General features: G+C 38.2%; 1 protein-coding gene across 10 annotated transcripts in view; it reads right to left on the reverse strand.

Annotated features, from left to right (window-relative positions):
* The window catches only part of Klf12 (KLF transcription factor 12), a 390,323-nt gene that overhangs the window by 66,959 nt on the left and 305,336 nt on the right, over window positions 1-18,028 (reverse strand). For all 10 annotated transcript variants that reach the window (XM_063246840.1, XM_063246843.1, XM_063246844.1 and 7 more), the window contains one exon: window positions 3,118-3,180. In XM_063246840.1, coding sequence (XP_063102910.1) covers window positions 3,118-3,180 — 63 coding nt within the window. The remainder of the gene's footprint in view (window positions 1-3,117; window positions 3,181-18,028) is intronic.

An 18,028-nucleotide genomic window follows, 5' to 3' on the forward strand; every position in this document is an offset into this window, starting at 1 on the left:
TCCCATACAACAGTTATTGACCAAAGGAAGGCACTGTTAGGGTCCACGGAGATGAACTGAGAAGAGGCCTGATGCATAAAACAAAGAAAGAAATTCACAGGCCTGAACCCCAAAGGTTCATCAAGTCTTCAACAAATATTCCTGTTGTTGTAGTGGCACTGAGGAAAAGACATTCTGATAAGAGCTTATATCTGAACTACTGCCTCTGATTAATTATATACTAAGCAAGTTGCGCAGTGATCTGACATTCTTTAGTGGGGTGCTATACAATCTGCAATACACTCTTGTCGGTCTTCAATCCCTAAACCAGCACATACTTCAGAATGGTGCCACTGTTAGCAACCACCACCGGGTGCTGCCATCCGAGGGCTCGCGTGCATTGTCTCCCTGAACATGAACACTCTCAGTCTTTTTCCTTTGGGTCCAGCAGATTTTGTTTGCCCTGAGCAGCCATTCTTGTACACACGTTTTAGGCTCCAGAAGAAAGGGTGCCACACAAAAGAGGCCAGCTGATGCTACTTCTTGTATACATTGTGCAAAGTAAAACATTATTTAAAATTTTAAACTCTCGGCTCAATAATAAACACTGGCAGTATAGATGTCGACTGCAGCCATTGACCTCTTGAATCTCCCAGTGCTGTACATTCTCTATATATAACTTAATAAGTTTAAGGCTTTTCCTCTTTTGCCAGATTTTAATTGCTTATTTGAACATTTGCTAACCTACTTCACAAAATCACTAACTCTCAAGTATGTGCTCATAGCTCTAACTCAATTCAGAGATAAGTGAGTGATGAACCTGATACTTAACTCCTAAATTTTCCTAAGCTACTATATTGAGGAAAGTGACTATCTCTTTCCCTTCTTCCTTAGCATTAGATGAGTATTTAAACCTTGTGAATTTTTCAGAGTCAATATTTCATGAAAAAATATCAATGTTTATCACTTCACTAGGAGTAGATTCTGGGTGATTCATGAGGCTTCTTTCTAGCCAGGTGATTTATTTCCATGAAACGGTCTCACAGGATTTACCTAAGGAAGATTCAAGGTGGTATATATCACAGAAATTTTAGCTAACTCCTGATCAAATAAAGTCTATGTATTAAATCCATGTATGCTCTTGCTGTAGTTAACAGAAATGTCTCTGGGACTTTATATGTCTTGTTTCAATCTATAAAGGAGACACAGGTTCAGTTCTGCTTTCCCTAATAATTCTAGGTCTTTACTCAAAAGCTCTTTTCTCTGGATTTTCTAACCATCTGTTTCTTAGTTTGTATTATCCCCTCTCCATATGATCCACTCTCAAACTAGTCTTAAGTAGAGTTAATAATGCTTCCTTTAAGACTGCAATACAAATACATTTCCACAAGTATTTGTTACATTGTATTATATCATATATTGTTTACCACATAATGTGTGTGTGTGTGTGTGTGTGTGTGTGTGTGTGATAACAATGTACATACCCAGGGGGGATAGCAGATCATCACACACCCACCCCGTTACCTCCACACATCTCCCCTACAAGACAGCCCCTTGAGAATACCCAAATCATGTTTCATTTATCTTTCTAATCTGATGCTTTTAGTTCCTGGTACTATAAATCAATGTTGCTGAATAAATAAAAGTTCAACTTTTTCAAGAGTAGTAGGCAGAATGCTTTTTGTTTCTCATGGATTACTTTTCTGTAGAGAAAAAGTTACTAAATAAAATGCTATGAATTATGGCATTACTCCAGTAGTCCAGCAAGAAAAAGTGAAGAAAAGAAAATCTATTATTTCCTCAGTGCTTCATATTTAGCTTCTGAGAATGAAGAAGTAGAAACTGGATCTCACGACTGACTATTCGGTTCCTCTCCCTTGGCTCATGTTGCTTCCTTGAGCATCCGGCATTCTCTACATGTAATGAAGTTTCTTTAGCACAATATGCTGGGTATTGAGAAGGAATATAAATTCCACTCAGTCAAAATGAGACCTATTTTTCCCTTTCCTTCCATGTAATGACCATCAGGATTATTATTCCTACAGCTTTCCAGGTTTGACAGGGGACAATAAGCTTTAGCTATTGTGAGAGGCCATGAAGGATGCCCCAGCTTTTGTGTACGCAAATAGTTGTATCCTCTGTGCTCTATTTCCCTCTCTGAGAAAAAGAAAGGCATAATATTTAACAACATCACCAAGCTATTGTTAGGGTTAATTAGATTTAATGGGGGGAGGGAGGCGAGCTGATTAGGTGCTATTCAAAATGCTATTATTTTGCATCTAAAAATAATCCTGATTGGGAAATAAATTCAGAAACTCAATCTTTGGCAATCACGCTCCTGTGCTTCAAAAAAAAGTTTCCAATCAAAATCTCATTCTAAGTACAATAAATGGAGATCTGTAAATTTCTGTTGATCTTTGAGGTAATATACTACACAGTTTAATTCTTTTGTCCTTTTTAATTGATAACGTGCTGAAAGGTTAATTTTGTGGAATGCAATAATGTAAATAAACAGAATAACTATTATTTTCTTTGTTTCTCAAGAATTTTTGTAAAAGCCTTTATAGTGCCTCTTTTAAGGACTAAATAGTCAATATTATAGCTGAAATAACTTCATGTTGTTTCACTAATTCGACTTATAATTTTATTCAAGAACTAGTCAAAGATCTTAACATTTCCCCAAATTAAAAAAAAAAAAAATCCCTAGGTACTTAAGGCCAAAGCCAGGGTGAGAGGAATCACCTCACTAGTAATCACCAACATTAATTATAATGCACTAATTAACTGATAAATCTTCATGTGCATGAGAAGTTGGTACCTGAGAAAAGTTTTGATTGTTAAGTAAATCTCACTAAAAACAGGGAAATATTCTTCTAAAAGGCCATGGTTGAAAATTCTGGGAAACAAGATCGTATCTGTTAGGAGAAAACGTTCCACTCATTGTTTTTAGTAAGAATTTTGGATGAAAAGACACTATGACTATAGCTTTCAAACTCTTCAGAGAAAATGTATACTACATAGTCCAATTAGAAATCTAGTCTCTCTAGATCAGGAATAATTCTCTTCAACACAGCCTTATTAAAACTTACCTAGACCAGACTTACCACAAATACCCATAAATTAAGATTGTATACTCACCAAGCAAATTTCTGGTTATTCATTCGATTTCCTCGGACCCTTGACACCGGGGATGGATGTACTCTGTAAATAAATGAGAGAAATATAATCACTGCAAAAGCATATTCTTGATTGTAAAGAAAAGGGGGGGGAGGGGAAATCATCTGTTTTAGAAACAACTGTTTTAAGGTTTCATATAAAATCTGAAGTTGTTTACCTCTTAATAAATGGATATAAATTCGTGTCTGCAAATCTGCAGACCTTTTTACTGCTTTATCTCTATCAAGAGAACAAGGGCTTGTTATCACCTGTTTACTGGGAAGCTCCCAAAGGCAGGATCACCAGCTTCAAAGAACTGCCTTACTCATTCAACTAAACAGTAACTGAACACCTAACCTTTGCCAGGTACGGAGGGGGACAGTCACGTAATGTGTGGTGCCCTTCTTCAGTGAGCGCTCTTTGTACCTGTTCCCACAAGAGGTGCATAAAAACAGTGAAGGGTCAAACCCTAAGCTGATGATTGGATTTGAAACCCTAGAGAGCAGAACTTTCCCTAAGTAGCAGCAACAGAGTCCTGAGGATGGGAGAAGGGTGAGCAGGTACTCCTGGGAGAAAGGCTTTCTGGAAGTGAGGCTGTGCAACTGGCTCTGAAGAGGGCATAGTCAACTCAGAAGTGATGAATGTCCGGCTCGGTGAGTTTCCAGGGCTGGTGGCTGGTGCCATGCAGGGCTGCAGTCAAACGCTTCTGCCAACTGCCAAAGGCCTCTAATCACATACTAGCTGCCGGACCTCCAGATCTTCATGAGTCACCAACTGGCAAAACACTAGGCCAGCTGCCTACTTCGGCTTCCTGGGAGCCAACATCCTGCTCTGGTCTATCTTTCTCAAGCTCTGTGAGATCTACACAGTCTTTTTAGCTTGGTGTGTCTTCAAACCACGTGCTTCAAAAATTACTTTTATTAACAAGACAAGAAAGATACTGGGGGATTTTAAACAGGTGTCCAAGTCCAGGTAGAACAAACAGCTCCAAGGGTCTGTAAAATTTGAGTTCCTCCTCAGTGTTAGCAAGGGGGAATCGGGTCAGAACACATCACAGTTCCAATCCCTTCCCAGACCCCTCTGCACTTTGCACTCTGGAGGCTGATTTCTTCCAACATCCCTTATTAACATTCTTTTCCTTGCAGGCTTCTCAATGGTTGCTGCCGTTCAGCTGCTCAGCACAGATTTTCTGCTCGGCATGGGGGAGGGGGTGTTAATTATGCAGGAAGATGGAGGGAGGCCAGACAGCCCCTCGGGTGAACTGCCTCATTCAAGTGGCCCACTTCCTGCTGTTTTGCAGCTACAAGGATCACCTGTTGGTCTTGGCATCTGGCCAAACTGGGGCCGAGCGGAAATGACAGACTCAGCTAGAAATGAAAGCCAGCTCATATTCCAGGACCTCAAATTAGAGGAAGAAAAGCAAAGAGAAAGGGAAAAAGAACTAAAGAAAGAAAGGGAAGTGTGAGAAATAAAGGGAGAAAAATGCATCAAAAACACTTTAAGACTTATACAAAAAGTAGCAAAATTACTCTTTCCCTTTTCTTCCTTTTCTTCGGTCTGCTTGGAATATAATCCCCAAAAAGGGCATCTGAGCCAAACAGTTTCTCCCTGAATAAAGCACCCTGACCTAAAGGAAATGCAGGAAACCCCAGTCTAGGACTGTGTCTATACCCTCTCTGAGGTCTGACAATCCTATTAAATAAAGTCAAGGAGTAATCAGCCCCAAACTTACCACCCTAAGTGGAACTGGGATTCTCACAGCTTTTCAATTTACTCTCTATCCTGTAGCCCTTTACCCCATTTATCCTATCCTAACCCTAAAAGTACAGAACCATGTCATTTCACCATTGTAATTCTACCCACTCAAGTATGATGATGAAAGTTTCCTCTTATTAAGGCTGCTTACTGAATATATTGCTGGGATAAAATAAGCCTGCTATAATATTCTCTAGGTATTTGCATTGTTTAGAAAAATTTCATTAATCATAGGTCTGATGTCACAAACTGATAACTTCTGTAATGGTCCAGCAGGCATTAGGAAAAGAATCCCTTAGTAAAATCTTAAAAAGGAATTTCTGATTATGTGTATGATAAAATACTTGTAAGATTTCTTAAGATAAATCAAGAAAGATGCCCCAATACATTGGTAATCTGGAGCTTATTTCATCCAAAAAAAACCAAACAAAACAAAATGAAAAGGCATTCTCTTCCGATATTCCTTGTTTTCTTTCTCCAAAAGGATAGAGTTTTGGTGTGCTGGGTCTTTACAGAGGACTTTGCTGGTATCCTCTGCCTTTTCTCCACGTAAGAGTAGTCAGACAGGTAGCAGTCAGAACCCCAGTAGGAGAAAGCTCCACCTCATCTGCATGTCATGCATTATTCATGACCTCCTGATTTCTGCACCTGCATCTAGGCAGGAAGCTCGCAGGGAAGGTTCATTCTTCTTCTCTTAGCCTCATGCAGGCTCCGTTACTGTAAGCCACTTTGTTCTGTAACTAAGGATTTCGGGCCCTGGTACTAACTGCTGGATATGAAAAGGGAAAAAACAACAACAACAACAACAAAAAAAACCCCACAATGAAGAAAAGGGCAATCTCGGCTGTGTAATTTACTGAATCTTACACTGTGCTCCACTGAGACTAATTGCTTATGTCAGATGCAAACGCTCACATTGGGTGACTTACCTTACACAGAAGAAAAGGAAGTTATACTCTTAACACCATGTATACCAATTGTTCTATTTATACACACATTCTTATCTAGAGCAGGAGTAATTCGGAGCTTACTTTAGCATCTAAGAATTTTGAAATGTCTTAAATATAAGAATGACTCTTGCTTGTTGAGGTATAACCACCCCCTCCCCACCCCCAGCCAAAAAAAACCCTGGATTTTCAAATCTTGCATCTTAAGGACTCACACGAATAGTTAAGGGTATGTGATTTTTTCTAATGTTTCCCACCTGAGTGGCTGATGGCTGGAGGTGGGGTGTGAAATCTGGTTTCTCAAGCTATGAGCCAAATGAATTGCTGAGGAAGACTGGCTCCACCTCCTTACTATCTGCATCACTGAAAGCTGTGGCAATGTAAACCCAAATTTAGCATCCTAAGAGGAACTGGGATAAAGGGTTCAGATCAAGGCCTGCCAGGGACTGAGTTTCAGCTCCACCATTTACCAGCAAGTCATGTAACCTCTGTGTGGCTCAATTTCCTCATTCCTCATACAAATGAGGAGTACAGGTAAGATGGCCATGTGCACATAACCACAATTCAATGATGCATTGCTTATAGTCAATGGTCCCAAAAGGTTAAAATAGTGCTGAAAATCCCTGGCCTGTAGTGACATCATAGTCATTATCACAATGTTGCATCATAATGTACTAATCATGTGTGTGATGCTAATATAAAACCTATTGTGCTTCCAGTGGTACAAAAGTATTGCACATATAGTTATGTACAGCACGTTTGATAATGATAATAAATGTTAGTGCTTTACATATTTACTACCATATACTTGCATCAATATTTTAGAATGTACTCTTTCTAGTTACTAGAAAACAGTTTTGCAAAACAGTATGTCATGTTCCACTGGCAGCAATCTCAGAGATTTTAAGATTATGAAGTCTGTTGATTACATCAAGAGACCAGGTTAGTGATCCACCTGTACCAGCTGGGTTTGTATAAGCACTCCCATGGTGTTCCTATAGTGCTGATATCACCTAACAGAATGCGGTGCTGTTAAGTGACGCACGACTACAGTGCTGCCCACCTCCCAAGACTATGAGATTTAAATGATATTATAGCTGTAAATTGTTTAGAAAAGTGCTTAATACCCACGAAATAGTCAAGGCGTGTGGCTGATTAGATTGGAAAGGATTGAAAGACAGAAGTGGAATATGCAGCCAATTCTAGGAGATGGAGATCACAGATGTGCTCTACAGAGCTTGCAGATTTAATTATGATGCTTATAGAGTACAAGTTTACTAAAGGGAAGGAAACGAGAGAAATGAACATACACAAAATAAGATGAACCAAAAACTATGATTTATGGCCGATCCTCTGGCATCTCATTTTTCTGTTCTTTATTAGATTTTTGTTTACTAAATTGCACAGTATTTAATAAATTGCATAAGCTTACCTGCTGTTTACTACATTGCACAGCTTGCTCCATTCAAGAACAAGATAGCAATCACAGGAATACAAATTTATTCCCTCTTACTAGAGGATGCGTATCATATGAAATACTTAGGCATTTTATCTTAATTTATCTATGTATCATTATTGCCTGCATTTTATCTTGGAGAGAGTAAGGCTGAATGAATTAGGCAACTTGCCAGGGTTGCACAGCTACTGAGTACTGAAACCAGAACTTGAACTCAGCTCTGTCAATGTGATCCTTCTAGACTTTCATCTGATGCTTACCTATTCCCATACATTCCTTTCACCCTATCCCAGATGGCACAATAAAATGAATTCACACCAGAAGCTTTAATGAGACTTAGCATTTATCTCAGCCCAACTGAATATTCTATGAAATAAGTAGATATAATGTGGACTAACACTGTACTATGGGACCCAGTACAGCATGCACCATGTACTAATATTTTGGTACAGAAGACTGAATTTACAAGAATGCAGGATTTGCCATCTCTGACATCTTATTTTGCTGTTCTTTATTAGCAGCACACTCTTATGATTGTCACACAACAAAAACTGTCTAATAACACATTTCTCATGTTGAATCCCTGTTAAGTGACTAATAAGCATCACAACTACTTATAATACAATCACAGTAATATACTTTGTTTTCCCTTTGTTTATGAAAGTCTTTTGTTACACAGCAAGTCCCTGACTTGGAAGGAGTTCCATTCTGGGATAGTTACTTGCAAGTCAGATTCAATTGTAACCCTAACCCTAACCCAGCAAAGTGATTCATATACACCATACCTATGAACCTTTGCAACGTGAATATTTGTAAGTGGGAGACTAACTGCATTAGCATCACTATTGAAATATGTAATTGTATAACACACACAAATTGTAAGAGGCAGAAGTTACTTCTAGTTACAGCTACACTTTCTCACTTATTTTCTCTAGCACCCAATCCAAATCCAGTTTGTGTCCTTCCTAAATTCATTAATAACGTAGTTTTCAACTCTGGTAGCTAATTCTGTCTTCCCTGTCACATGCTGGCATAACTGATCACTCCTGATCTCTTGATCCAGTGTCCGTGACAGTTTATTGGCTATCCTCTTCTTGCTTAAACTTTCTCCCTCCATTCTTTCAACTCCAAATGTTTGTGTGGCTTAGAGGTCACTTTCCTGGGATCTTTTCTCTCTCTTATTTTTTTTTTTTTTTCTCTTCTATTTAAAGTCATCCTATAGCTGGAATTGTCTCCAATACAGTTACTCTCACAATCTTATCACCCATATAATAATGACTCCCAAAGTTCCATTTGCAGCACTGCATTTTCAGTGACTATCAGTGGTAGGTTCAGAAAATGATCCCCCAAAGTGAAGAGCTTGGAACCAAAGTTTCCTCTGACCCTCTTCAGGCCTCCTGTCTCTCATCCCCTGTTCTCCTCTTGAGGCACAGAAACTAGCTTTCCTCTCTCCCACAGCGGGCCATGGAAAGCATACTGCTTCATCTGCAAAGGCAGTCATGACCTACAAATACTGCTTTAGCTTTCTGCTACCTTTCCAGGCACACTTGGCCATGAAGACAGTATCTGACCGCCATTGTCTTATGACAGGCTCTAAGACCTGCATTTCAGGAAAATCCTTTGCCACAGAAAGAGATGCTGTATAAGAGAAAAGAGAAATCCGAACATAGTGCTCGCTGGGTCTCCCTCCCACGCATGTGGCCATTCCGCCCCATCTTGTTTGCCCTCAGCTGTCCATACTTCAGGGAGCCTAGGCATAAAAATGATTCCATAAGATTAGGATCAAATGAAAGTGTTTGGTTCTTCTCTTGTTAACCCTTTTCATGCTATTATAGAGATGTTGGCCATAACCCTTGCTATGAGGAGAGAACAATCATCACTTTTATTCTCTTATTTCTGGCTTGGGTTTCTCAATCCTAGCCCTTCTCTGGAAGAAGAAAAAAGGAAGTTCTCTTATCTTCTCAAGCTCTGAAGGGGCAGCATTACTCACTCAGTGGCTCAGTCTAAAACCTGGGATGGTACTGAAGCCCAGGTGGGCACTAACAAACCCAAGTTAGAAAGGTTGCTTCACAATGACAAAAGTAGAGGCAGAAGGATCAACAGTTTACGCCCAGTCTAGGCAACTTAGTGAGACCCTGTCTTGAAGGAAAAGAAGAAGAAATGACATATCAATACATTTGTCTCATAGGTCATTACTCTCCTATTAAGATCAACTGGTTATATTAAGGTTATTACATTATATACAAATATTTGCTCTTTACAAGTTCAATTTTTCTGTTACATAACAATAAAATTAGCTCATTTTTATCTATAAATTGTGCAATGTAATGGAATTTTTTTTTTTTTTTTTTTTTTTTTTTTTTTTTTGGTCTTTTTGAGACAGAGTTTCACTATGCAGTTTAGGCTGACCTTGAACTCACTTTGTAGTCCAGGCTGGTCTCAAATTTGCAGCACTCCTCCTGCTTCAGCCTCCTGAGTGCTACGAATACAAGTGTGTGCCATCATGTCCAGCCCATAATGGATATTTTAACAACTCATTTTACTACATTTGTTGATGACTAATCTAGAAATATTCTATAATTATTATCATCAGAATGTTTTCATTTAGCAACACATGAAAGATAATTTTAAAAATTCTTGGTATTGCTTCATTCTTATATATAGCTATATTAAACATAACTTCTCATAATTTTCAGGAAGACGAGATGTTATTTTAATAGATACATATACTACACCTGACAAGATAAAAATAGTATGGCTTTAGTGTTTAACAAGTAGGCCCTTTTTACTCTCAGATTTTTATTAAGCCAGTGAATACACAACAGTAGAAATACTACGTATTAGGAGCTAGGATTACAGCGAGGTAGAGCATCTGTCTAGGAAGTGTAAGGCCCTGAGTTTAATTCCTAGTACTACACACACACACACACATACACACACAGCCAAATCAACAAATAAAACAACCCAAAACTAGATCGCTATTTTAAAAACATCTTTATCACTTTTTTAATACTTAAAATTCAATTTCACAAAAATGAATTGGTGCTAGTTGAAGGGGAATGGGCTGAACTTAAAACACCACTTGGAATTAACATCATATTCATTTTGTTCACTATTTACTGCGACTATTACACTAATGTCTGTTTTTGCTATATATTCAAGGAATTTTAAAAAAAACATGCAATGCACAATTATAATGCTTTATTATTCCCGATCTCCCACCATCCCATCTTCTGTCTCATCCTCTTTACCTGGCTATCTGAAGCCTAGCTTTAAAAGGCCACCCCTGACCTGCAGGTCTATAAGGTTCTCTCAGTTTTCCATGGGGTATTTCATGCATGCTAAATGGAGATGCTTAGGACACTTACTTTAATTGTCCAGCTCAACAGTGTGTGCTGTTCCTCATGGATTTTCTCCCTTTGCTTACTGTCACATCTCCATTCCCTGGCACAAAGTAGGCACTCAATAGAGAGCTTCTGTATGATTAGTCCTATTTCCCTACTGAATATAGCTTCTAGAATAAACAGCAAAGGCCACGCCGGCACGATCATCACTGTATCCTCAGGACTTAACACAATGTATGTCCCGTAGCAGGCGTCTAACAATTATTTGTGAAGCAAAGGCATATAGAAGGGTAAAATGTTTTAGATTTATAAATTAGAGCTATTTCACTGAGTTACTTACTGAGGGCCTGCAGAGGAGCTGGAGCATCAGTAACTGAGCAGTATTAGCTCCATCTAACATACACTGCTCAATAGCTACCAGGCATGAGGTCTTGCATTGAAGAGCAAGGCGGGATTGCTGCCCTCACACAGGCTGGAAACACAGACAACAGCAAAACTAAAAGCCAGAAGAGATAAACAGAGTAACTATCTGGCAGGTGCAGGATGGAGGAGATTACATATTACTCTGTGAGTCATTCCAGCCAGTTACTGGACTTGAGTGGGAATGAAGGAAATCTTCCAGTTTGCAGCTGACCAGAGAAATCTGCAAGCAGGTTGGAAACTACATTTCTGTGGGCAGTCTTAAGCAGCTGAAGCCTTGATCTGTACTAACTCTGGGTAGTTGGTTTCAAAATGGAATTAAATTTTTGGGAGCCCTGCTGATGTCAGAGAATTGGAGAACTGCTTGTTGCTTACAAAAATAATTACAAATTTATTGTTTCATCTACTTTGTAAAGTGGGATTCTACAAATCTCATATTTCCTATATGGGCTGAACAAACATAAGAATTATCATGATCAAATACTGAAATTATAACATTCAAAGTCTGTAAATTAAAGCAACTATTAAAATCTGTGCAAATATTTGCTGGAGTTATTTTCCTCAATCATTGTTATTAGAAAATACAGACAGATGAATAGCCATAAAATAGAATTAACCCATATTTAAATCTACCGATCCTAATACTGTCTTTTAACTAATCGAGACAAAGTGGATTTACAAAATAAGATCAGATCAGTTGGCTAAAATCGGTAATAAATACAGATGTCATCCAAAATAGACTAGGTCTGGAAATTACTCATAACTGTATTCTTAACATTTAGCTTTATTTTTGCTTTGTAAGAACAGGAAAGGTCATCAGAATATCTGAGATAGCTGCAAAAAAATCAACCGAGAATTGGATGGAATAAAAATTCTGTATATGTAACAACACAAAAACCATGGGCATAAAAACTGCATATCACCAAACAGTACAACAAATTGAACACAATTTTAAAAACGAAATGCAAAAATTAAAAGAGAAGAAATTGATATTTTTATTCTTGCATTCTTGGCCTCGGAATTTGAGAAACAAAGAAATATGATTCAGCTATTGTACACATGGTAAAATAAAATTCAATGTACAAAAATGATTAATCAAAACATTTATTACTTTCTGTTGTTTCCCTGGTCCAGTGCTAGATGTAAATAATACATTAAAAGCATAAAATATTGCCTTTGCCTTTAAGAACTTTCTGGGATAGAGTTAAAGTGTAAGAAGAATTTAATGGAAAGGCTACAGAGTACACAATTTAGAGTACAAAATCTTGATCATGCCTTGCCTCAGACCTTGGCTCCACCATTTACTGCTTGTGAGGTCTATGAGTGAGAAACCTAATTTTCTGTGCCTCAGTGTTGTGTCTTGACAGTGGGGATAATTATACCCTCTCACTCAGGGTAATGCATACAGCACTATTTCCCAGATGAGCTGGAGCCTGATCACCTCCTTCTTACCCACTATGAGCTCCCACCTAGTAGCTGTGGAGTCCCTGCATGTCCCTGTACCTAACTTTCCCCTGAAGTAACAGCAACAACTACTTAAGATGATCCTGTCTGTCTGGGTGCTGGTATTGACTTTCCTGGAAATGCCAACAGACTACTTCAAACTAGCCAACTCCCAAGTTGCACATAACAGGGAAATTTATCATGGGGGAAATGTTTATAGTGTTTAATTTTAGAATAAAAAGTAACCAGAGTACTGCCACATTCTATTAACTGTAGCTGTAGTAGGCTGCATTCTATAAGAATACCAGAATAAGTATTCTGGAAATTTAATACTAAATGACTATATAAATTATTTGCTCATTAGGAAGCATATCTACTAGTTGCAAAGTGACCTTAGGTTTGAGTCTGTGTATTTTCAACTTTGGTGTTGACTGTATATCAAATGAGTGATTAGCATGGGAAGCAAGAAAGTACTTTACTTCTGTAGAAAGCTCTAATTTGCCTTGTGACTTGTGTTCACAAATATACCCTCAAATTGGACAGTGCAAAATAAGATAGTCAGTTGGACTGATTTGCTGTATTCTGCATGAAAACCAGAGTTAAATGGCAGAAATCTTGAAATTTCTTATTCTTACAAATGTATCATTATGCTGCACAAAGGGTTGCTCCGGTCTGAAATACATCAGGCAAAATAAATCACAGATTGAATTAAAGATGTTTTAGGTAATGGCAAGAGGTATTAAAGGGGTCAAAGGGCTTAAAGAATATTTCTATTTTGCTAACATGAATTACTGTGGCATACCAGTGTAGACTCATGATGGCTTGTGTATGCCCTACCTCCCTACTTTGTGCATGGATAAACCCACAGAGTGATTTGGAAACATATCTGCATAATATCTAATTCAAAATATGGCATCTTGTTCTCTTAACATCTTTTATAATGTTTTAGTATCTTTGTAAACTTTCATGTGCTTTGTTGTGTAGACCAGACACAGGTCCCACACAGATACATCTTTATAACTGGTTACCATGTGAAATTTCCATTATATATACATGCCTACTAATTCCAAACCACCTCCAATTTAGTAAGCCCACAGAACACTGCTGAATTTACTCAGAACTACAGTATCAGTTTTGAAAATGTTAGCAGCATTTTAATTTCTGACAAGCAACACTTGATTTGTATCACTTCTGGTAAGTTTCTTTCTCTAGAATTGAATTCAGAAATACAAAACATTGGGTTGCTCTTAAATAAACAGAAAAAGGTCACAATCTCTGGATTGTTTCACAGCTGAACTTCTACAATGGTCTACATTGGACTCCAGATCTCACACATCTTTCTCTTTGGCTAATTTTTTGTTATGCTATTTTAGAATTGGTTTTAACTCAGTTTAAACTTCCTCAGTAATTTGATTCCCACCCCCGGCACACCAGACTTAAAAGTGCACTCTTGTCTGCATCCACAGGGTCTGATGTATCTCTGTGCTGTCCCCTGATTTTGCCTTTCTCCAGTGTTTCTGCTAGACACTCACTGTCTTTCTGGGTACCGCTCCTTTACCCTCTGGTGCCTTAGGCTCCTTGGGTACTAAGGTTCTTTGAGGTACACCATGTTGGTTATCTCCAAAAAATCATCTTTGACCCAAATCTTGCCCAGAATTTAACTAATTTTGCATTTTGAACCTTTTAGCTGATATGCTTTCTTATAAATCAGTACACAGTCAGTATATTTAAAACCAAATTTATCTCCCATTGGTGATCAATGCTCAACTCACATTTCTATTAGTAAAGTGAGCATTTTTCAAGTTACTAACCTCCAGAGCCATGTTATGCTGATTCTCTGGTCCCTTAAAAGGCACTCTATACTTGCAATTCACTTTCTGAAACATTTCAGCTCTCCTGTATTTTCTCTTGCTGTACAATCCCTCTGCTGGATGCCATGAGTCCATCTCTGCCATGTCAATTGAACTGACTCACTACTAACAGATAAGCCATCTGGGTGGTACTGGAAATTGGCATGCTCAACATCCATCCCATTCTCAATCTTTTATTTTATTTTTTATTTTGGGAAACTAAACGCAACATGGCCCAGAGACTTTTGCAGCATCATTCCGTGTATAAGCTAGTGCTCACCACCCAAAACATGGTAGCTGTGGGCAATGTGCAGCAGCAGAGCTGTGCGTAGGGGACAGGCTTCCAGCAAGAGCAACAGCAGTTGCTCTAAGTGTTTGTGGGGCAACTGGGAAAGGATTCCAGCATCAGCCTCTATTTGGAGGTTCAAGCAGGGAAGGAGTAGTAGAGGCATTTTGCTAAAAGTGCACTCTGGTAGCTCTAACAAGATAGTAACATTTAAAGACTCATTTTCATCATCAATGTTAAGACTAGATTCTACAATCAGCAACCAAGGACCCTAAAACACTTCCCACATGTTACTGCTGCTGCTGCTGCTATCACCACTACTACACTACTTCCCTCATTTACCTCTGTAAGATGACATTAAAAGGTCCTCATGTCTTGGCCCTAACTTACTGTGTTACTTTTTACCAATTCTCATCAGAACCTGTCCCAGTGGGCTTGTGCTTCTCAGCTATAGGGATTCGGATTACACTACTTCACCCTTGGAAAATGTCTTTCTTTTCATCTTCAACATACAGAACCTTTCCAAGCACAAGGAGAGCTCCATCTCTGTCAAAGCCATCCTTGAGGCATTTTCTCTCACTCACCTCCTTTAAACAGAATATATACTTTGCTTTATGGTCTTGTGTTCTTGATCATCTCTTTCTATATACTCATAAACTCTGTAATTTTCACTCTTGAGGAAGCTAAATTTTCAATATTCCTAATAACAACACTGCTAATTTACTGAACACCTAACTTTTTTCCCTAGGCACTGTAACAAGTCTTAATTCTATTCCATCTCAAACAGTATCATGTGACAACTGGTTGAAAAAAAAACCATTTAGAGATGAAAAAATAAACTTCAAGAAGTTATACAGTTTGCCCAAGGTCATGTAATTAGGGAAGCAGGAATCACAGTCAACTCTAATGTGAATACCCAAGCTAAATTCTTGGCAGGATAAAATACAATCCCTTTACAAAGTGAGTGCACAGAGCAGACTTTATCCAACTACTGACTGAATAATCAATGCATTAATTTTCCAATGAATATTTCTTAAGCATTACCTGTCATATTCTCTGCTATATATTTACAAGTATTGTTTTATTTAATCTACTCAACCACTACACAAATGAAATGTTTTTTAGATATTTTCAGGATAAGAAACAATGAAAGGAACTTCAACCCAAGAAAAATCAGGTTACTTGCCAAAATCCCAGAGCTGGAATAAGGGCAGGTCTGGGTTTAAACTTAGGCATTTGGCTCCATAGGATATGTACTGGGTATGTCTGCCCTCAAAGACACACTGGTTTGGCTAGAAGAACATGGGATGAAATAAGTCATGGAAAACATTTTCAAAAGTACATCAGAGAGGATTTTCTTTATTAAAAGAACCATTAAGATTATTTGGACAATTTTAAAATTTCTAGTTTTTAGGAGGCAGAAATATCAAACAGTTACAAATCTCACAGGAAATGAGGGAAAAGACAGAAACAGCATAAGCAAGAAGACCTCTGGGAGGCAGTCACATCGATGGAGGGGCAGGTGACAACTGACAGGCTGAGCCTCCGCACAGAAGTCCGCGCATGTTTTATTAATGAAAATCATAATTAACTAAATTGCCTTGGGATTTCTTATACCTCCCTTCTCAATAAGATACTCCTCTTTGGTTCTTTTCCCACGTAACTCACTTTTATTATGTAAAATGGAAGTTTTTCATTTATCTACTGCCAACTAGAACACTTTCCCAGATACAATTATCACAACAGAAAGTCTTGAAAATACAATTTCTTCTGGGGACTCATTGATAATCTACTTATGCCAAATTTCAGCTTTCAAACAAGTGATCTAGAAGGTATGGTTTGAAGTGTTTGTTCTAGCTCAATTTGAATGCTTTTTTTCCTCTATAAGGTTATTTTTATTCTTTTCCAATATTCTTTTTATTCAGGGGATCAATGAAGCGACAAAATGATAACTTACAAGAAACAACAAATGGGTTCACATTTCAAATGCACGTGTAGGCAGATGTGTTCTGGGACCATTCAATTCAATAATACGGGGCTGGGGGTGGATTGCGGTGATCCAGTACAGTTCTTTAAGGTTCAGGTCCATGCGGGGGACATGCAAACTACCTCTGCACTCTTCTATCCAGTACACATCATATTCCCTTTGTCTAGATGCCTACTTTCTAATTTTTTAAAAAAAGATTTTATTTTCCATTAATCTGCTTTTATCTCATTTTGCATTTTTGTTTCAGAACATTTCAATTCCATATTATAAGCTAAGTAACCAGATAGACAAATGGGAATCAATTTCACTTAATTTTCTTATGAAACATGAAATTTGCACCTACACATTTTAATTATGATATAAACATCTTACTGTAGTGAAAACTGCTCAGTGTTATGGCGTTCTAGCCCACATAAGACATTAAAGTCTCAGCAAACCTTCCTGAGTTCATTCTAAAATGTTACAATTTATGTACATTTTAAACTTGTTACTATTTCTGAACACCATGGTGGCTGCATTTGCTTCAAACTGTAACACTTGCAGTTATTAATAAAATAAAAATTACCGAAACTTTTAAATCTATAAGCTAAGAACAGAACCACCACTGCATAAATCACAACCGATAATAGAAGGAATACAGCCTTTTTTTCTACACAGTTTCAATCACTGTTCCCAAGGTGAGGGGGACCACTGCACCATAGCAACATTCCACACATGTGAGATACTTCAGAGTGACACAACAACTTCTCACATGTCACCGGGCCCACAAGACTCCTACAGCAGGAATAGAGGCATTAATTACTACATTTGCATTCTGTGAATGAGCACCCTAAGGGTGTCTGGGACTAGATGGATGTTACAATAGTGCTGGACAGACAGAACTAAGGTCCAACTCTAAGCATATTTCTTTTTCTACCATTCTGAGAATTCAGAACCAGAAAACATTTTGGCACTCTCGGGGCCCAGACTTGCCTTGACCCTCGCCTACTGACTGTAGAATCATACGCCATTTATCCAGGTCACAGAGAGTGAGACTGTGACCATACAGGGAATAAGAATGCCTGTGTTTCACACTGTACAATGGGAAGAAGAAAGACTTCTGAGCCAGACAGCTAGGTGTAGACACTCACTCTAAAAATATGCCACCTCTAACCTTGTACAGTTTTTCAAATGTGCTCACCCTCAGATTCCTTATCTCTATAATGGGAATGATAAGATCGATTTTGTGCAGTTGGGAGGCTTAAAAGCAGGAAGGAATAGTGTATGTGACACATCATATTACTGCGTAGCACATGACATCTTCCTCTTTTTCCAGTTTACTGTTTGTTTAACCATATCGCCAGTTTTGATCCTAAGTGTTCCTCAAATGACCATGTGTTAAATACTTGAAATCAAGCATAGTTTT

The sequence above is a fragment of the Cavia porcellus genome, unplaced genomic scaffold (assembly GCF_034190915.1).
Source record: "Cavia porcellus strain 051 isolate PalLab524CR breed Dunkin Hartley unplaced genomic scaffold, mCavPor4.1 scaffold_4, whole genome shotgun sequence".
Taxonomy (NCBI): Eukaryota; Metazoa; Chordata; class Mammalia; order Rodentia; family Caviidae; genus Cavia; species Cavia porcellus.